Source organism: Tetrao urogallus (assembly GCF_951394365.1).
Source record: "Tetrao urogallus genome assembly, chromosome: 2".
NCBI lineage: Eukaryota > Metazoa > Chordata > Aves > Galliformes > Phasianidae > Tetrao > Tetrao urogallus.
Window position 1 is genome coordinate 5,812,080 of NC_136814.1, and position 21,079 is coordinate 5,833,158.

A 21,079-nucleotide genomic window follows, 5' to 3' on the forward strand; every position below is an offset into this window, starting at 1 on the left:
CAATCTGCACTTGTGGATGGCAGGCACGATAACTGACCAGCGGCCACGGATTTATAGGACACTGTACTTTCTGTTTTGCACCTTCCAATTGAATATAGATCTGTAAGTTGCTCAATCTTCAAAAAGCCTCTTCTGACTAAAATGTGAGGTTTTATGCACTTTAGCTTTGCAGCTGCTCGCACCACTATCATGTACTTGCTAGGGAATTTTTGTGTTTCCTGTCATTTTGCCCATTGTCTCTGTGCGTTTCCCACTGTTTACTGATGTGCTGTATTATCATGCTTGACACAGCAGAACAGATCAGTCAAAGAGTGGAACCAAACTACAGAAGACAAATCCACCCATGTCACACCCATGCTTCTTACTAGCATGGGATTCCTCCCTGCACTGTTGAGATTAAAACACTTCTATACAGATAGATCTGGGTAAATTTAACAATACCACAATCTTAATACTGCAGGATAATTGCTGTGGAAAATCTGAAGCATTGTTATGTGCATGCGGACCCAATCAAAGCTATGAAGATTGCATGATGCTATGAAACCAGGACCAAAACTTCCACTATACGCTGCTCTTGACTGTTGTCTTACTTCCATGCAGAGAGCTGCCTTTAGAAGAATAAAAATGAATCTTATCACAGGTTTCATAACAAACAACAGCAACAATAAAGCAATGCCAAACATCCTTGACCTTGAGCAAGGGGCTGGAATAGAGAAGTGGCTACGAAGCAATGTTAAAAAACTGTCTTTTCCAAAACAGCTTAGAGTAACTGGAAATCAGCTATCTGTTAGTTGCAAGCCTGATTCCAGCATATTATATTGGTGACATATTATAACTGCCTACTGAGTTGCCACAGGCATTCTTGCTAAAAAACTTGGAATAGTTTTTACAATTCTTCAAGCTTTCATGGACTTTTAAACAAATAACTGCTTTAGTGAATAGAAGAGTACTGCACCTCTCTGGGGATTAAGAAAACAAAAGTAATCTAAATAAATCGTGGGGGGAGCCTGAGGAATGAATGTTGCTTCTATTGAACCAGCAGTCAGACTGAAATCCCACCTGAGGAGCAGGAAAGGACGGCTTTCTGCTTTATTGCATTCAAATTCTTCAAGAATAAATCATCAGTGCTTAAAGTGACTCTGAGCAAGTACAAGTGTGGCACCGAAGAATTATAGAAGCCATGAATTCTTCCTTACTTTCTGTCAGGTTAAGGTTTTTTGTGTGTATGTTTTCATTAGTTCTTCTCTATGAGCAGCTTAAAGACTTTAAAATAAAGTCATTCATATTATGTCAATATTTTTCACTCCACAAGACAATCAAATTCCCTCAGCTACCCTGATTTAATAACAAGTAAGTAGTTTTGTAACTTTGTAACTAAATTATGTTATGAGTTATGTGGACTGTATTGCCAATCAACACATAAAACAACACACACCTTTCTGAAAAACATTTTAATACGTTGTTCACGCCTGGATTTCAAAGACATGCTTTATGTTAGCTACTTATAAAAAGTATAGTGCTTAGAAAAGTGTCTAACAAAGTGCTTAGAGATGCTGTCTAACACCATTTAGACTTGTGGTGTGTATACTCTGCACGCAGCTTTGTACTGGCACGCCATTTCCCATATTCCTCATACAACTGAAGATAACACTTTTCCTCCACCAGTAAGTAACATCAACAGCTCCATCAACAGCTTTTGGGCTGTTATTTATTTATTTATTTATTTATTGGTTTTGCTTTTATATTCAACTCACTTTAATCCGTGTTGTTCTTTATAGAATCATGGAATTGTCTGAGTTGGAAGGGACTTCTAAAGGCCATCCAGTCCAACTACCCTGCAATGAGCTTGAAGTTCTTTACAGAGAGAACAGTGAGGTGCTGGAACAGCTGCCCAGAGAGGTTGTGGATGCCCCATCCTTGAAGGTGTTTAAGGCCAGGTTGGATGGGGCCCTTGGCAGCCTGGTCTGGCATTAAACGGGGAGGTTGGTGGCCCTGTGTGTGGCAGGGGGGTTGGAGATTCATGATCCTTGAGGTCCCTTCCAACCCTGGCCATTCTGTGATTCTGTGAGCTGGGACACCTACAGTTCTATCAGGCGCTCAAAGCCTTGCTAAATAACAGATTTTCCTTTTGCTCAAGAAAACTCCAGAATCCAGAAGGAAGGTTTTCCTTTTTTTATGCACTGCAGCTGAGGGAACAGCTCTTTACAAAGAAATGATTTTCAGTGTGAACTTGCCCGAATTAAATTAAATCTAAGTACAAATTTTCTTATGGAGTAAAACTTTTTGCAGTATTTTCTTCATATGCAACCAGATTAAACTTCTGCAACTACAAATTGCTTCTGGAAGGCGGTATAATTGCTCACTCATAGAAATGAAGGTATGCGGCATGTAGAATTATTCCAAAAATTCCAAGGCTGCAGCCCCAGTTCTCCTGTTTATTTACTCTGAGCTGCCACCACCGCAGGGCCCCCAAGAAATCATAGAATAATAGAATCACAGAATGGCCTTGAAAAGGAGCACAATGCTCATCCAGTTCCAACCCCCTGCTGTGTGCAGGGTCATCAACCACCAGGCCAGGCTGCCCAGAGCCACATCCAGCCTGGCCTTGAATACCTGCAGGGATGGGGCATCCACAGCCTCCTTGGGCAGCCTGTTCCAGTGCCTCACCATCCGTCTGTGTGAAAAACTTCCTCCCAATATGAGGTGCTCAGATGCACTGCCTTTCAGGTATCGAAACTAAAAACAAATGCGGATAAACATTTTATAACAGGTGCTGTTTCTCTTCCTTCTTTACAGCACACACGGTAACCACAAATACACAAACACAGCTTTATTTCACACAGGAGCACGCTGCCTCATCGTGGACGCAGAGCCGACCGGAGCATTCGAGCGAGCCGTTCACCCAACGCCTCACAGCAACCCCCCTTCACCCCATTGCACTTCGGGGCCCGGCCAACATGGCGCCTGTCCGCGCACCGCGCATGCGCCGCCCGCCATCACGATTCCGGCGCATCGATTGCTCCAGGAGCGGCACTGCGGCGTGGCTGCGCATGCGCTCTGTCTGCAGGCAGCTCTGCGGCCGTCTGAGAGCATGGACATCAGGCCCAACCACACCATTTACATCAACAACATCAACGACAAGATTAAGAAAGAAGGTACGGGGGGTCGCGGCCCGCGCTTTCCTCAGGCGGCCCGCGCGTTGCTGTTCCGTGCCGGGCTGCCGCTCGCGTCTCCGTAGAGAGGCCGCGGCGCGGCGCCTAGTACTGAGGCGGCCGGTTGGCCCTGCGCCTGACGAGCCTCCATCAATAACTGTTTCTCATCGTAACTTTTAATTACGGAACTTCAAATGGCCTTCGTAGCCTGCAGGCGTTACCGGGCTGGTAGTGCTGGGTGTCAGCAGCTGCGCCTACATAGCTGAGCAGCTCTTGCTCTTAGGAAGCTAATACAAAGTTAATACAGTTTCTTCTCTAGCTGAAGGCTCGTGTTGTGAAGCCGATACACCTACCTGCCTGAAGATCAACCGCGGGACAGCATGCTCTCTGTAGATGCAGACATTTGCACGCAACCTGTTACAGCCTTTTTTTTTTTTTTTTTATGTTAACAGAATTGAAGAGGTCCTTATATGCATTATTCTCACAGTTTGGTCATGTGGTTGACATCGTGGCTTTGAAGACTATGAAAATGAGAGGACAGGCTTTTGTTATATTTAAAGAACTAGGATCGTCTACCAATGCTCTGAGGCAGCTGCAAGGCTTCCCATTTTATGGGAAGCCAATGGTAAGTTATTTTCTTCCTTTTCTGTGGAAATAAAATTACCGTGGTCTGTTGCAGTGCTTTGGTACTTGTGCCTTGTGAAATAACTCTCAGACTTGCTTGCAATTGTGCTGTTACTCAGTGATGTTCTATCTTGACAAATATATTTAGGCGAGCTTGAGAGGCTCTGGGGAGACTGTAATTGGAACACACAGTGAACCTGGAGTTGGTACTTAGGTTTCCTAAACGTTGGCTTTATGTTCCGCTGCAGTAAGTTAAAGGTTTTCAAGATCTGAAATGCTTTCAGCTTAGATATAGACAGAGGGTTGAGTGTACCCTCAGCAAGTTTGCTGGTGACACCAAGCTGAGTGGTTGGTTGGAGGAGGGAAGATTTAAGTTGGATGTCAGGGGGAAGTTCTTCACTATGAGTGGTGAGGTGCTGGAACAGCTGCCCAGAGAGGCTGTGGATGCCCTGACTCTGGAGGTGTTCAAGGCCAGGTTGGATGGGGCCCTGGGCAGCCTGGTGTAGTATTAAATGGGGAGGTTGGTGGCCCTGCCTGTGGCAGGGGGGTTGGAGATTCATGATCCTTGAGGTCCCTTCCAACCCTGACCATTCTGTGATTCTGTGGTGGTGCAGTAGCTGCAACAGAAGGAAAGGAAGGGATGCCATCCAGAGGGACTGCTTGAGAAACAGGCCCCTGTAGGCATAATGAGGTTCAACAAGGCCAAGTGCAGCGTGTTGTGTTTGGGTGGAGGCAATCTCAGATATTTGTACAGTCTGAGAGAAGAACTCACTGAGAGCAGCCCTATGGAGAAGCACTTGGTGGTTCTGGTAGATGTAAAACTTAACATAGGTGTAGCCCAGAAGGCCAGCTATCCTTGGCTGCATCAACAGAGGGGTGGCAGCAGTGCGAGGGAGAGAATTGTCCCTCTCTACTCTTCCCACAAAGATGCTGAGAGGCTGGAGCACCTCTCCTATGAAGAACGGCTCAAGGAGCTGGGCTTGTTTAGCTTGGAGAAGAGAAGGCTCTGGAAAAAAACCTCATTGTAGCCTACCAGTTCTTAAAGGGAGCTTATTAACAGGGAACGAGACCAACTTTTTACTTGGGTAGATAGTGATAGGACAAAGGGGAATGGCTTTAGACTGAAAGAGAGGAGATCTAGTTTAGATATTAGGAAGAGATTCTTTACTTGGAGAGTGGTGAGGCCCCGGCACTGCTGCCCAGAGAGCTGTGGGTGCCCCATACTGGAGGTGCCCAAAGCCAGATTGGATGGGCCCTGGGCAGCCTGAGCTGGTGGGGGGCAGCCAGCCCATGGTAGGGTTTGGGAATGGGTGCAATTTAAGGTCCCTTCCAATCTAAGCCATTCTATGATATTCATTGTGTCTTCTGTTGAACGCACAGAATTTCCCATATAGTGTTTTTGGGATTAGGTACTTTCTATTTAATTTATAATAATTGAAGTTACTCTAGATGTTTGTGAGACATAACTAGAATATGGTACTTCCATTTCAAAGCAACAGTGAGAAGGGTGAAGATCTATTCAGTTCTGCTCTCCAGAAATTGGCAGACATAGTCACTGATTTGCTTTGGAAATTGATGAATAGTTTTGCTTGTGCTTGCATCAGATTAGCAACCTGAGTGATTGAATTCTGACACAACTTCAGTGAAGCTGGTACAATATCACTTGACAAAAGCAGATTTAATAATGTACTTAATTACAGGCAGGATGGTACAACAATCGACATGTTTCTGTTGCTGCCTGAGTAAACTGGGCATCTCCTAATCTGGGGGGTTGCATGTGCAAATGGTCTGTTTGACTTCAGTGGTGTGTGGGTATGCAAATGCCTTCATCTCATGGCTTTGGGTAATAAGGAGAGCTATACTGTTGTGTTGTTGAGGCACACACTTCTCTCATTAACGCTCTCAGATTATCTAACAAAATCCTTTCCAAGGAACTGTGCAAGCTTAGTTCTGTCACTTATCCTTAAAGGCCTTTGTGCTCAGTAAAATGCAGTAGAGAATCAAGGCATTATAAGCTTTCAGGTGTATTTCCCTCTTTGAATATTGACTGCAGTATGCATCTTATGTGAAGAAATGAACAAACAATAAAAAAACAAATTCAGCTGCTTTGTAGTCTTTGGAGTAGTCTTCAATAAGTGATAGGATTGTAAAATAAATAAATAAATATATGTATAGTTTTACTGAAGTTTTACTGAACTCCATTTTCTGCAGATATCTGAGATCACTGGAACCTTATCACCTCACCCAAACCCCAAATGCTCCATCTCCCTAGTTTTATTTTTTAGTAGCAGCTGGTGCCAATTTTGTTAACTGATGTTGTGTAGCTTTGTACATTTGCTACCTTGACAGGCATGGTAAAGATACTGTTTGCTGGTTAGAGTTCTGATTCCATTGAGTGTCGTAAAATCAGTAACTTCTCTCATCAGAGGACTATCCCAGTTTTTAGAAAGTTCTTTAGTTGTGATCAGAATGAATTATGAACGTTACATACTCTGTAAACATATCTATAATTTAAAACAGTATTTTTAATACAACTTTCTACAGACGTACTGTGTGAATGAGAGAGAATGCGTTCAACGAAGTTGGTGTGAGATTTTCAGTATAATAAACAGTACTCTGTTGGTGTTTGTTTTTTTACCTTTTAAAAGCGTATTCAGTACGCCAAGACAGACTCTGATATCATCTCTAAAATGCGTGGTACTTTTGCTGACAAGGAGAAGAGGAAGGAAAAGAAGAAGGCCAAGTCTCTGGAGCAATCTGCTAATGCAGCAAATAAAAAGATAATTCAGGTAAGCAGCTTCTGTATTTAAAGAAAGAAGGGGGGAAAAAAAATATTCAAACAATGCGTCCATTTTTTGTCAATGTAATGTTTTATCTTTTTTTTAGGACTAAGTATTTTGGTACTTTAAGTTCTTTGAATTGTTGTCTGTTGATTTGTTCTGCTCTTTAGCACCCATTAAAGCTGCAGGAGGGGATATGATTATGTAGTCCTTAGTGCATTTTTTTATTTTTATTTTTTAACACTTTTTCTTTCTTTCTTTCTTTTTTTTTCCTCATTCCTATTGTAAGATGAAAACTAAGGTATAGAGCAAAGGTACAATAAACCAGTGTAGAAAGTAACATTGTGTATGTATGTGTACATATGTGTAGAATGCAAGATGGCTAGAAGGGAACAATGTGATCCATTTACGATTAGATGAGAAGGAGTTGGTGTGGAATATATCTCCTGTAATGCTTGGCCTGACCAAGGCTAGCAACATTTAGCAATTTATTTGCAAAGACAGAAAAAAAGACCAAGGCACAGGGTTTGAATATTGTCTTAATTGCTGTTTCTGCAAAGGCGCAGTTTGTTGTCAAGGGAAGAGATGCGATCATAAAAATAACTTTTTCTGCATAGAAAATTCAGTTTCCTCAGGATTTATTCAAAATCAACTCTTATATATTGATTTCCTAGAAGTAATTGTTTTTATTTATAATGCTAATGGCTTTAGTTATGCTTGCTAAACTGGAGTCCTCAGTGGAAGCATGTAATTTTTTCTTACTGTGTCTATCATATCTTGTGTAGGTCTTCATTTTCAAAGCTACTTCTGTCTAGCTAAACTGAATTTAATGATGGATGAGTAGTGATTTGCTGTGTCTGCTGACTCAGCCATTAGTTCAGTTTTTATTCTTTGATTGTCTGGTTTGGGGATTCAATGCAGTCCACATGTTGTTGTTCCCCTCGGGCATAAATAAATGTTCCTTGGGTTGCAGCTTAAAAAAATAAAAAGAGCCAAGCCATCTTTCATACACTGCTTGAGCTGTACACAAATATGGTGATGTGTGTTTATCTTTAACCAAATATCTTTTAAAAACTACCTTGCTCTTACTTAATAGGGAGCAACACAAAATTCAACCAGTGCCCCTGGGACTTCACCACAGAATCAGCAGGTAATGCTTGTTTTTGTGACCAAATCTTGTAGAGATTCTGAAGCTTAACATCTAATGGAGTTTGTAACCAATACATTTGAACAGTATGCTGTAGTAAAACAATGTGTTTTCAGTGGGTTTCAGTTGCCCCAAAGATAACACTAGTTCAGTTCTGCTGTAGATGAACAAGGTGTTTATCATGGCCTCCAGCTACTTCACAGAGAAGATGTGGAAGGCCTTTTTCCAAGCTGATGTCCTCACACAGGTATCTTGGATGGCCTGTGAAATCTGAACTGGCACTATAGTTTGTCCTAACTGTGGCAGTGCTGAGATCTAGTATGGTGGAGTACTGCAGTATCAGCTGTTGAGCAGAAAAGCAAAAACCACCAAGATCTATGCCTGCACATTGCATGAAGGTATCCTAAAGCCCAGCTTCTGGTGTTACAGCCAGAGCGAGGGATTTGTGAGTCTTCATTCAAATAATAATGCAGACAGATTTAGAGGGGCAGGCAGCTGTGGATAGTCCACTGAATTTTGCTCTTCTCTTGTTGCAGGTGCCTGATAACCCACCAAACTATATTCTTTTCCTTAATAACCTGCCTGAGGAAACAAATGAGATGATGCTGTCCATGTTATTCAATCAGTAAGTTTTGAATGGAGAAAATTTTCCTTTGATTCCTTTCGTTACCTTTATGGTTTTGTTTTTTCACTTTCAGTTGGCTAGCTGATTATTAGAAAAGAGAGTTTTTGAAGGTATTTCAGTGCTCTGTGTTACTGCCAACTTTACAGATGATTGGGTGCAGAATGCAAATCTGACTTCTATTTTTTTTAAACTGATTTTGATTGTAGAAGTTATCAGTTATCAATCTGCGGTGCATTAAGCTGGTGACTAATGTTAAAGACATCAGAAACAGTTTTAAAAACAGCTTTAATTGCTTCTGCAGATGTGCAAGGCTGATTAAATTACTTCAGCAGAATGATCCTTAAGAGAGGCAAAGTTCTAAGGCCTGGAAATAGAAAAATTCTTCAATCGAATCTCTTGTTAGTAGTAACTATTATTCTAGGAGATGCTTATGGGAGGGTCTTCTGGGTGCTGAAGGAGGGGTATAAATTATCAATCTAGAAAACACTATCTGACTCTCCTTAAATTTATTTCAAAGGTTTCCTGGATTCAAAGAAGTACGTTTAGTGCCTGGGCGTCACGACATTGCATTTGTGGAGTTTGAAAATGAATGTCAAGCAGGAGCTGCTCGAGATGCTCTCCAAGGATTCAAGATAACTCCATCTCATGCCATGAAAATCACTTATGCTAAGAAATAACCAGACACTCTTTGGAATTCTTTGTATTGATTTTTTTTTTTTTTTTTTTTTTTTTTCCCTTTTTTAATATGAGTACAGCATGTTTCTGTTCTGTGCAGGAAAGATAAGACTGTTGTGTGAAATGGCTGCAGCTCTCAGCACAGTTGCAAGACTTCTGTGGATCTACTGAATAGTAACTTTTTGTGCTAGAATACTAATTTTTATAAAATAAATTCAGCTTATGCTGTTCTCAAACTGTGTTTTTTATTGAATCTGTCTTTTTAATCTCTTAAGCTTGTGTGGCAGATGAGAATTGCTAGGTCATGGCCTGAACCAGTGATTGAGCACCAGATGAGATGGCATGGCTAACCCACAGAGGTCAGGTGCAAGCAATGCACTTTGCTTGGGTCCTCCCTCCTCACCCTCATTTAAAGTTTAGCAGCTGAGGGAGCAGCATCTCTTTAGAGATCTTGCTCTCCACGAGATGTCATTGGTCTTTGGACAGGGTGAGCTGACTTCTTCTGTACTGCTTTCTAAACTAAATCTTAATGAGTACCTTTATAAGCTTGCTCTTGTCCTAGTAGAAGGCATTATATCATCTTCCACTGCTGCATGGGAGGCTAATTTGTAATATTGGTTTAACTACTTTTAAGGTGACTTTCATTTCTCAGAAGTGAGAGCTGGAAAATTACATGTGTCTTCAGAGCAAAAAGCGTGAGTGGGAATGTTTTATGTCAGCGTGTTCAGAATAAATGCAACACTCAGTCTTCAGCCTCACTATCAAGGGGACAGCTGCTTTTGACAGCTGCTTTTCACTTTTGCAGAATAGTTTTGTCACTTAAGGAAAATAGACCATTGATTTTTTTTTTATTTTATTTTATTTTTATTTTTATTTTTTTTTAGTTTTTGCAGGCTATGGTAGAAATTGGTTAAAATTTGAGAGTTCTGTTCAACATTTTGGTTTTGTTGTACTGTGATGGCTGGTGGTAGAAGTCATTGTACAGAAAGCACAGACAAACTTACGGTTTGGTTTTGGTTGGTTTTGATTTTCCAGTTGTCTGATCTTTAGCAGTGATTTTAATAAATAGTTTAGGAAGAGCTTTCTGGCTCATTCCAAAGACATTGCTGATAAGCTTGACAGACTATTTTTAGGCAGGCTTTACAAAATGCATGTCCTAGTATTTCTGTGGTTTTGGTTTTTTTTTTCCCCCTTCTTTGTTTAAACCAGTTAAGGGTTTTGTTGGTCACAAAATACATTAAATGCAGTGAAGTAATCCAATTTAGTATTGGGAAAAATCACTTCAAAAGCTGAAATGTTTTGTTCGGATGGTGTAAGATGGAAGAAGATCTGGAAAGATATTTTTAGATATTTAGAGAATAACAAAACCTAAACTCTATTTTTGGTGAAACTCGCTGGATTTTCCATGGTGTTGTAGGAGAATTGCAATCAGGCTCTGGAAAATCTGTATTTTAGAAATGATATTGTGGTGTTCGTGCTCTTCACGTTGCACCATTCCTCAGTTCTTCATTGCTGTGTCTGAGTCCTCCAATGGCCATTTCAAGGAGGAAGTAAGTATGTCTTCTTTCAGATGCAGTTCAGACAAACAGCTGGTCTTAAGACGGGGTACTACAAGGAAGAATGTTCAGATGAGCACAGCAGCTGCCTTGTGAGTGTTGAGGCTTCTTTGTTTCTGAAGTAAATCAATTGGAAAATGGGGAAGTAGATTGAAGTCTGTAGCTTTTCCTCTATTGCTGCAGCTTGGTGTATTCCCTGCCTGTGCTGTGTGAGCTGCAGAGCATGTGTTTTTCCCAATTGTGCTGTGAGGTGATTGAGGTCTGATTTAAGATTGTTATTTTGGCCAAATGCTTTGCATCCAGGAAAGCTCGATTGATTTTCATCAAATACTGTGCAGAAAAGCAGTTTTATGGAGCAGTTTCGGATGCAAACAAATTCATCTTCTACACTCACGTTACATTGCAAGATGATGCCCTTCCACAGCTGTGTTAATTCTGTATTTCTATATATGCATTTTCCATTCTTTTTAGTGAATTCACAAGTTTAGCACACTTGCAAGTGAAAATTTTTGTGCACCTGTAAAGAATAAAAGTGAGTGTATTTGGTCATGAGCTTTATCTTACGCAGTTAGCACTGATTAACAGCTGTTTGGGGAGCTGCAGCATTGCTCTTGGTCATTTTTAAGGACTGGTTTTAAGATCAGCTTCTTTGAAGCAACTGAAGACAACTATGGTGTGAACAGCTTACAGAGTGTATAACAGCTTAGTTTTTTCCTTTTGGGCGCATGCATCTATTTTAATTAATATTGTACTTTTTCTCATATGCTATGAAAATATATTGGGAGGTTAGATGAATGCTACGTGTCCTCTCAGACATAACAAGTACCTCTTAAGCCAGCTTATGGTACCGTTCAGTGTCATGTCTGTGAACTCTCAGCTGAGTTTGGCTACGTGAATCAATGAGAGATGGCCGCTGTCTTTGCTTAACCTGTGTATTCTGCTCTGTTTCTGTGTTTGCCTATGTAAAAGAAATCTTACCTCTACAAGTAGCAGCGCTTCCATTCTAGATTTCAAACTCAAATTGCTGAGTTGAAAAGCTTTTTTTTTTACTGAGTTATATTTGCATCCATGTTTACTGTTGTGGTAGGGCATTGCTACAGACTGTCATGAGGAGGTTGCTGCCGTGGAGAGTTTATGGTCCAGGGGGACGATTATGTATGTTAGTGTGTGTTTGTGACAATAAGGGACTTAAGGATTTGAAAGAATATCATTTTCTTCCCTGTTTGTTGGGGTCTGCCTTAATTTTTCATTCTCAAACAAATTTTGCTTGAGGCAAGATTGAGACCATGTATGAGTAGAGGAAAGCTTAACGTTCTTAAGTAATACAGTTGCTCCAGAACGGGTTTGGGGAAGGATTCTGTTGCATAAGTGCAACCTGAGGTTTCCCTCTTGCCGGCGGCTCCTCTTGTTGCAGTGGAATGTCACCCTGATCCCTTCCCATTGGCCAGGGGTGTTTGTCCAGATGTTAGGCTGTTCCATAAAAGATAGAGATCCCTGGGCACGGTGCGCATTTGGGAAGTGCCGCAGCAAAGAAAAATGACACAACGTGTTTATTTGATTATCTTATTTTTGTGTCTTGGATTAATGAATCCGTTTGCAACTGGAATTTTTATGGACAAGCTTGCCAGCAAGAAGCTGTGTGCTGATGACGACTGTCTCTGTGAGTAATTTCGTTTTAATTTTAATTAGAATACATTCCCCAAAACAGTTGTGGGGCTTGGAAGCCGTAGTGTGACAGAAAACGACTCTGCTTATTTAGCTCATCTTTAAACTGGTCTGTCAACTTAAAATAGAGTGGGAAGATGAATGTGGAGCATCAAATCCCGTTTTACTGCAGAAAGACTTTTCTAAGGGACCCTTCTCATGAGTGAAAGGTAAGAGTAGAGAAGAGACAGAAGGACTGTAACTTACGTTAGGATTAAATGATGCATTCTGAAGCTGTTATTCTGCTTACTGGAGATGGAAAAACGAGCAGGGCAAATTATTGGCAGACGTTAATTTCAGAATAACCTACTTTTGCCTGTAGAAATGGTTTTACACGTGTGCATCCACACACTTCCATATTTTTCTTTATAAAAGCATGTCTTTAAATTCATCCTTCTCATTCTTGATTTTTTATTTCTTTTTCCTAGACACCATTTCCCTTGTCAGAGCAGAAGAGGATTATAAAGCTCCAGACTGCAGATTCATTAATATTAAAAAAGGGCAGTTGATTTATGTTTACTCAAAGCTAGTGAAAGAAAAAGAATCTGGAGAATTCTGGGCTGGAAGTGTAAGATGAGATTCCTGTGTATATGAGCAAACCAGAAGTAGAGTAGCATTTATTTCTTGACAAAAATGTGTTGATGTTGAGCTACTGTGGGTTTTAAAGCAGCAACTTGGTTTTCAGATTGGTGTTTAAACTGACTGAGGAGTCTAAAGGACCTCTTTTTTCTTCTGGTTTTTGTAGCGAAGTTAAAGTTTCTTCATTAACTATTCAGTAATTACGAATTTAACCCAAGTAAAAGGGCTCAGCAATTCTTTTCTGCGACTGCTTGCTGAAACTGCAGGAGAAAAGCTTTCATTACAGTTGCTCATAAAACTTAAATATAAAGGAAGCAAACACTAATATTAGCTGAATTCATTAAATAAAAAAAAATAAAAAAAAAACCAACACAACAACAAAACTGTGCTGTTGTTTTATTCCAGAAAAGAAATACCTATCTGTATTAGAACTTGTGTTAATAGTTCATTTAATGTGCTGGTTAATTGGGGAACTAGGAGATCCAGAATCAGAGTTATGAGCGCTGTTAAGTAGCTGCTTTTGGCTAAATTATGAATTAGCTTAAAGCAAACGAGGGCTGTTCTAATGCACCTAATTATACATCTCCTTGCTTGAAGGTTTATGGAGAAGAGTATGAAGACCATATGGGGACAGTTGGTTACTTCCCTCGCAGTTTAGTCTCAGAACAACATGTCTATCAAGAAGCAAATAAGACCGTTCCTACAACGGTAAGGAATTTACAGAACCCCAGCTGTATATAATTACCTTGGCTGTGTAATGCTAATTTCCTGTAAAAACAAATCATAATTGTGGCTCTTGATTGTAGCATATCACAGATGCTTAGGGATGCTATCTCTGATGCAGGCAAACGTTCTCAATAAAATCCTAACATAAGCTCTGATATCGTAGATTTCACAAATGCTGAGTGGAGGCCTTGATCCTATTATTGTTCCTATTGATTGGAATAGCATTGCTTGGAGGCCCCTAAAAGTCTGACCCAAACTTCTTGCAATGTGTTGCAAATGGTTTTCTTTTTTTTGGAGACTGAACATTGTGCTGCATATTTCAGTAAGGTGTACAAACCCCTTCTATTAATGGTCTAAATAGACTGACATTGTCATAGAGTACTTCTGTTTTACACTCCTGAACACCCTTCTCATGCTTCAGTGAAAGCAGGTCCCTGGAAATTGAATGTGAAAACTCACTTTTCCACTGTTCCTCTAGAACACAGAGTATTCTTGAGTTCTTTCTACTGTAGCAGCATCGCTTGGGTTAAAATATTGGAGGAATTAAAAAATAAAAATTAAAAAAAATCTTAGTTTTCAGAATACTGCATGAGAAAAGTATCGCTGTCTCATAGTTGTCAGTACATCTATCAAACAGTACAATTGCAAAGCTATTGGAAACATGTTTTTAAATAAGCTGCATTTCTGAAAGGATGGTTCTTCCCAATCCTGTTAGTAGTGTGTCATATATCAGGCAGATCTTAACATCATTAAAGATCTGAAATATGCTTCGCAGAGAAGTGGAAGAGGATGGTATGGCTTGGCTGTTACTGGTAGCTTATATTTATGCCTAAAACACATTGCTCATAGCCTGGAAATTTTACATGGACTCTTCATCCTAGCTCTTGATTATTAGGTAGGTTTCATTAAAACGAGAAATAATTGAAATGAAGTGTAATAGTTGCTAGGATTTGTGTTTTAATGTCAGACAAATTTTGCGTGAAGAAATGCAAATCTTGAAACAAGCGATTGCTGTTCTTGACACTTTGTTAGGTTATTCTGAATTTGGCCAGGAGCACTGTAGCAATTAGTCATTCTTTCATGTTCCGTGACTAAAATACGTTTCTAGGCTCTTTTCTCAACAACGTGACAGCCATTCTGTTGAATGGCAAGCTGAGCTGGAAGCAGAGGTAGGTTAAAGTCATGTCTTAGTCTGCAGGCTGGCTGTGGGTCCAGAATGGGCCATTGCTTTTGCCAGGCTACCCTGCAGAACTTTAATTGGCAAGTAGAAATTCTGCAGCAAACCTTTTTGCAAAACTAATCGCCAGGGATTAGTTGTTTCACCCTTAGTTCACGTTCTTGCTTCGCAGCAAAACCTGATGGTGGTACAGATAGATTCTTGTTCCTCTGTTCTCTTTTGTGTTGCAAATGTGGGCTTGAAGGATATGACTTCAAGTTTGCATTTGAAAGTGTTTACAGCAGGTCTTTATGGATCTCTACCTGACCATACTGATTCATCCAGAAGTATCCTTTAAAGGGTACTGCTTTACACAGAGCGATTGTTGCACAGCTCTTGTGTGCCTGTAATGCTACCAGCCTTGCATTTGCAACGCTGTAGCTGGTCTTATGTTTGCACTTCTGCTACCTTCACTTCAGCTGCTGGTGATGCTTGTACCTTGCTTTCCTGGCCTCAAACCTGTTAAGTCTGTTGCTGTTGTTGCCACTGGTGTGAGAACCGCCTTCTCTAACTGCCCTCTTCTCTAACCTTTCATTTATTATTTCATTTATACTATGGGAACTGGTGATGCCCAAAGCTTAATGATCAAGCAGCCTGCAATTCCTGTCCACTGAAAGCACTGAGTTGGCAATTTGAGAGGTATCTTGATGGGGGGACCTGCTGCACTAAAGAGGAGCACGAAAGAGGACATTAGTACAGGGGGTCTCTGTCTCCTTCATTTTTCCCCATAGTAACTGTCAGAACTGCAGTCAGTGTATGTCATCAGCAGCAGACCCTCTTAATAAATTCTAGTGCTTGTGAACTAATCTCAACATCCTTTTTGCAACACCAGGCAATCCATACCTTTTGCTGCTGTTCCAAGTGATAAATCTTATACAATATTTTCTTCCCAGTGCTGCTACTTTTGAGTCCACTGAATACAGTAGACTCCTTAAAATAGACTGTGTACTACTGAGGTGTTGGATTGCTTGCCATCCTTCAGTGATTTTAAATTGGTCATTTGCTGGCTAAAATGAGAGTACTTTTAATGCCAGTAAGCCTTTGCTCTGAACCACCTTCCAGTGGACAGCTACGTGCGATAGGCTGGTCTAATGTAAATGTTGCTGAGTTTGAGCATACAAGTTGTTAATTCCTTGCAGTATAATCAAGATGAGAGCTACGTAGCCAGATAAAATACCAGCAGAAAGCTAGATGAAAGCATATGCTATGAAAATGTATCCCTTGCTGGAAGTTTTCAAGCAAAATGCAAGCTTTTTTTTTTCTAGTCAGGTTTCTCTGTAGCAAGTGAATCACAGCCTCAGTCAAATTAAGGCATCCTTTTCATGTCTGCTTAGGAATAGTTTAAGGATAAGGGGTTACATACAACTCAAATCCAACTGTGGATGTAGGAAAACTAAACAGAAAGATAAAGGAATTGTTTGAAGAAAGAAAGAACATGGCATCACCCAATCCACTTTAAAGATTTCTGTCAGGAACAAATCATCCCAACCACATAAAAGGAGTTGAAAGCAATAAAAGCTTTCTTCTCCAGAATTCTGTGGAGTTAATTTATAGAGAACATACTTTGAATACATTAGCGTATTCAGTGTTTGCATCTACTTATCTACCTTTGGGAGATGATAAAGGAATGTTAATCCTTCAGTAATCTCAAAACATCTTTCCTTTCAACTCTCTTTCAGGACATTGATTTCTTCTGTGAGTAGTGCTGAAGATGGCTGGGTAATCTCCAGGGTGCTATCAAGAAATGCTGACAAAGAAACTTGGAACCCTCCACCGAACACCAGCTTTTTTTTTTTTTTTTTTTTTAAATACCTAATTGTAAAATAAGTCATCTTTCAAGTGCAGAAGTTGATTTAAAGGCAGTAATTTGGGGTGGGGAAAGTAGTCTTATATGGGATTTATTGGTTAGAAATTATTTACCTGCATATACCTGTGAATGCCTCTATAAGCCTTTGCATTACTTTGAGTAGTGCAGATTACATGTAGAATTAAATGTGCCATCTTGATCTGCGTTTTCCTTCCATAACCTTATCTAAATATTAAATAAACATTGAAAAAGCCCTTTCTTTGTTGAGCACTATGTGACTTGCTGATTGAAATCATTTTTCTTGCAAGAATTACGCTGCAATGGAGAAACTGGCAGAAAGAAAACCAGGAGCATTATTGTGCGCAAGGCGCAATCCCTGCCCTCAATGCCGATAGTTATGGGATGTGCTCGAGCTGAAGCATCTCTGTGCTGCCACAAGAGGGAGCGCACCGAATGCCTCATGATGTTGTTCACGTTTCTGCAAACATTGGGTTTATTTTCAGTAGAACAGGTTGCCCAAGGAGGCTGTGGATGCCCCATCTCTGCAGGCATTCAAGGCCAGGCTGGATGTGGCTCTGGGCAGCCTGGTGTGCAGGCTGGTGACCCTGCAGGGGGTTGAACTGGATGAGCATTGTGATCTTTTTCAACCCAGGCCGTTCTGTGATTTTATTTTCTAGGTGGGGAAGCGCTGTGTGAAAGGTCAGTGTGCTGCCCTCTGAAGCTACCTCGTTCCCTGTGCTGGCAATATGGGGGGAGATGATGAGCAAGGAGCAAAAAGACGCTCTGGTCACGTTTCCGGTTAGGTGTATCAATTCTACCATTTCGTCCTGGGAGGTGGTGCAACCCCTGTCCCTGGAGGTGCTCAGATGTGGAGATGTGGCGCTGCAGGACGTGGATAGCGGGCAGATCGTAAGAACGCGCCTCGCCTCAAGTGCGATTCGTAAGCGTGGCTCGGAGCGCCCTCTGGCGGTCGGACAGAGCCGCACCTCGGCGCCGCCTCTGCCACGAGAGAACCTTCCAGAAGGTCGGGATCGCCGTCCCGCGGGGCGGGCGGGTTGTGTCGCACACTGCTGTTAAACGGCATTTTTGCTGCGTATATCGAATTTTTGAGTTCTACTCAAAGCAGATTTCCGAGACAAGTGTTGGAAATGCATCCCGCCTGTGGGCGTGGTTGAAGTTACAGGTGTGTGAAGATGCGCGCAGCAGTCAGTGTTTGCAAACAGCAGACAAAGCGGATTCAATTGCACTGTGGATATCAGGAATGCAAGTGGTGAGTTCTAGCAATTGTTATTGGAAAATGCAAGCTTTTCCTGCAAGGCTTCATCTCAATTGCTTGCAGTTAACTAACGTACCCAGTTCTATGTAAATGGATATGAAGATTTAAGTTTCTCCACAAAACTGCCACAGAAAAGTCCAGGACAGAGTGGACTTCTGTGGTGTAAGATGAGACTGGTGCTTATAAACCTTGACACTGTGCAGAATCCTTAATGCGTGTCCCTGCAAACAACGCTTGCACACGTGGCTGCTTTCAGCTCCCGTTTGCTCTTCAGCCACCAGCGGTGAACTACAGATGCTTTAGGACAGGTGCAACAGCTGGGACACAGAATGCTTCCAGTTCAGGATGCATACAGCAGGGACTATGCACACACACACGTCTGTACCCTTTCTGAACATGCACGAAGGACAACATTTGGCCTATCAGTGAAAAACATCCTGCTATGACTTCTTCAGCAGTTACACTGAGCCTGGGGCCGTCGTGGCAGCATGTGGACAGCATTGTATTTCTTTTTGCTTTTTTCTAGCTCTCCTCAGAGTCTGCGCTCTGGTTGGTCACCTCCTGTGTGCAGAAAATAACTCAGCGGGCTTTCAGGGGGCATCAGAGTCTGCTTGACAACCTAATTTCAAGGAAAGTAAGATAAGGGTTCAGTTTGTGAACCACTGCGTGGTCTTCGTAAAGCACCTGGCTGTGGAAAAGCATTGTACTGGTGTACTTGTCTGCTGAGTTCAGTCTCTGATGTACAACTGTCAGGTGGCTTCCAATTTAATGAAGCTTTACAGCACTCTCTGTCTGCCTGGTGTCATAGGTACTTGTTTTATATGGTGACATTGTGTATAACTGTCATCTCACAAGCACTGGTGGCCTATGCTGCAGCCTGAACTCTGGTATGACAGGCCTGATCAGTATATAGCTTCATCATGTAACGTATTGGCAGGATCCTCTTTTAAGTTGTCCGAAGGAGACTTGTGACTTCGTTCATTAGTCACCAGGGATGTGACATAACAAATGCAGCCATTCCTGATCTTTAGGCTGCTCTCTCGGAGGGCAATCCCTTCACAGTGTGAATGCTGAGCAGAGAAAAGAAAGCATGCTGGATGTGCTCGCTTCGCAAGAGATGGTGTCTCTGCTCAGAAGGGCAGAGGTATTGCAGTCTGACATTCTCCCTCTACAAGGGATTTTTTTCCATTTCTGCTTGTTCTCTTAATCAGTGCTTGGTTCTATTTTCAGTACACTGCTTTTCATCATTTTATTGCAAGTGTTGCGAAGTTTGATTAATTTTAAATTCCCATTGTTGAAGCCTGATTATTACCTGAAGGTCTCTCTCCTTTTTAGAGCAAAGTCCAAGTTTCTACCCTTAGAAACGTAAGGAAGTGTGACAACCATAATCTTAACAATTCTAGTACAGAAAGTAAACCAAATGATCCCAGACTTGTCTGAGATCTGGAGCAGGGAGGAAGAAATGGCAAGGGAGCACAAGACGTCTGTAGAAAACTTTGGAGTGTTTGCAGTTGGCAGCACTGTTAGTGTAGGCCTGACAGCTAAAAATCAATAGTTTTGACACTGAACATGGATCTGCTTTCTGCATTGCAAGTTCTTAGGTGAAGCTTGTTTCAGAACAACACAGCTTGCCATTCAGACCCCTTAGTGTTCATGCTGCAGTGTACCTGGCTGAAATAAACAGGAGTTTACAGGAGAAGGAGAGGAGGATCAATATTATGCTAGCAGGCAGTGGAGGATGCATTTGATTTTCCAGTTTCTTTCTTTTTCCCCTACAATGATGATTGTACTTGCAGTTTCCTCATTGAAATCACAGCAGTTTCACTACTACTGCTTTAGTAATAAGTAAAAAAACATCTGACACGCCAGGTGTGTTATTTGTCTGACAGGACCTTATAGTCTATTTCCCTTCATTGTATCCCACCACAGGGGAAGTAAACTCATAGCTTGTTTTAAGTTTTGTGTTTAAACAATGTTGTTTCCAGCTCTTAAGGTGGCCTCAAAACTGCATTCTTAACTTGTAATCTCTCGCTATCCATTTGGGTGGAGATTCAGAAGCCTTGAAACTAAACTGTAGTATATATTTTTCTTCAGCAAAAGATGGTTTTGGAGAAGTGTGACACCGTACGTAACTATCTGAAATAAAAACCTTGTAATTAGGAAAGCCTGGGGGTTTGGGCTGGGGATTTGATGCTGCTGCACAGTGAGAGTGGTGCTGTTCCTTGAGCTCGGGCTGACATCTAGCGGCGCTGCTGCCTGGTTATCTCATTGGCTCTCAATGAGATGCAGAACATGCTCAAATTAAATGGCTGCAGACAAGGTTTCTGATGTGGCTTGTTGGTGATAATAAGGGTGACTCAGTATATGAAGGATTGAAACCTTATTTGTGATGGCACTAACATTTTACACTGGAGATTTGCTAATTATATACGCTGCTGTAAGCATCTTATTATCTATTCTGCTAACGCCTCAGGGTTTGTGACAGATGCTAAGTTCATTAAGGGCTTTCCCACAATGTGTTTTTTTTTTTCCCCCACAGAAAGTGTGTTCTTGCAACCACAACTTCATCATGTCACTGCACTGTGATGACCCTAGTGCTATGTGTTCCTGAAGTACAGCTGGCCCTATGGCAGAGGCAGTGTGTGAGATGCCCATACCCACAGCGTGGTGATGTTACCCTCAAGTCCCTTTCTGCACGTGGGCTACAGCATGAGCAAAGGAAGGCAAAACTACATCCCCACCTTGACAGAGAGAAGACAGAAGACAGGGGCTATGAAGACAGGTTGGAAGAAGAGGCCAGGCTGGCAGGTGAGGCAGATGCAGGACTAAGAGAAGATGAGGAGTGGTGTTTGGTCACTTGAATTATCTGATGACTTGTGCTCTTTGTTACTAGAGCTGGCTGTTGGAAGAAAATTTCTTTCTGATGAAAATTTGTCCCATTTGTGATCCTCAGAGGACGGACTTGTTCTGTGGCCAGGCATCACTGACAATGAAACATATGAGATGTGTTCCTGACATTCAACTTCCAGTTGCGTTGAGTTCTTGCAGAACACAGCACATGTGCAAATAGGTTGTTCTGTATTGCTCCTAAGTGGTAGTGGAGGAAAGGTGTGGCTAGAAAGTAGGCTTCTGCTTCAAAGCAAAAATGCCAGTGTGGATGTACCCTGAGTGTTTCCCAAAGAATGGTAGAGGAATGGTTTAAAAATACTTTA

At 41.5% G+C, this 21,079-nt stretch overlaps 2 protein-coding genes across 2 annotated transcripts; both read left to right on the plus strand.

Moving 5' to 3' along the window:
- Positions 1-3,091: 3,091 nt before the first annotated feature.
- On the plus strand, positions 3,092-9,005 carry SNRPB2 (small nuclear ribonucleoprotein polypeptide B2; the record flags this gene model as incomplete). The annotated part of the gene is made up of 6 exons (XM_079550505.1): positions 3,092-3,155; positions 3,605-3,777; positions 6,425-6,565; positions 7,653-7,706; positions 8,240-8,328; positions 8,846-9,005. The coding sequence occupies 6 exons, from the start codon at positions 3,092-3,094 to the stop codon at positions 9,003-9,005; spliced, it is 681 nt and encodes a 226-aa protein (XP_079406631.1).
- A 3,090-nt stretch (positions 9,006-12,095) lies between these two features.
- Positions 12,096-16,487, plus strand: OTOR (otoraplin; the record flags this gene model as incomplete). Its single annotated transcript, XM_079550149.1, has 4 exons — positions 12,096-12,219; positions 12,692-12,831; positions 13,440-13,550; positions 16,464-16,487. The coding sequence occupies 4 exons, from the start codon at positions 12,096-12,098 to the stop codon at positions 16,485-16,487; spliced, it is 399 nt and encodes a 132-aa protein (XP_079406275.1).
- Between the last annotated feature and the right edge of the window lie 4,592 nt (positions 16,488-21,079).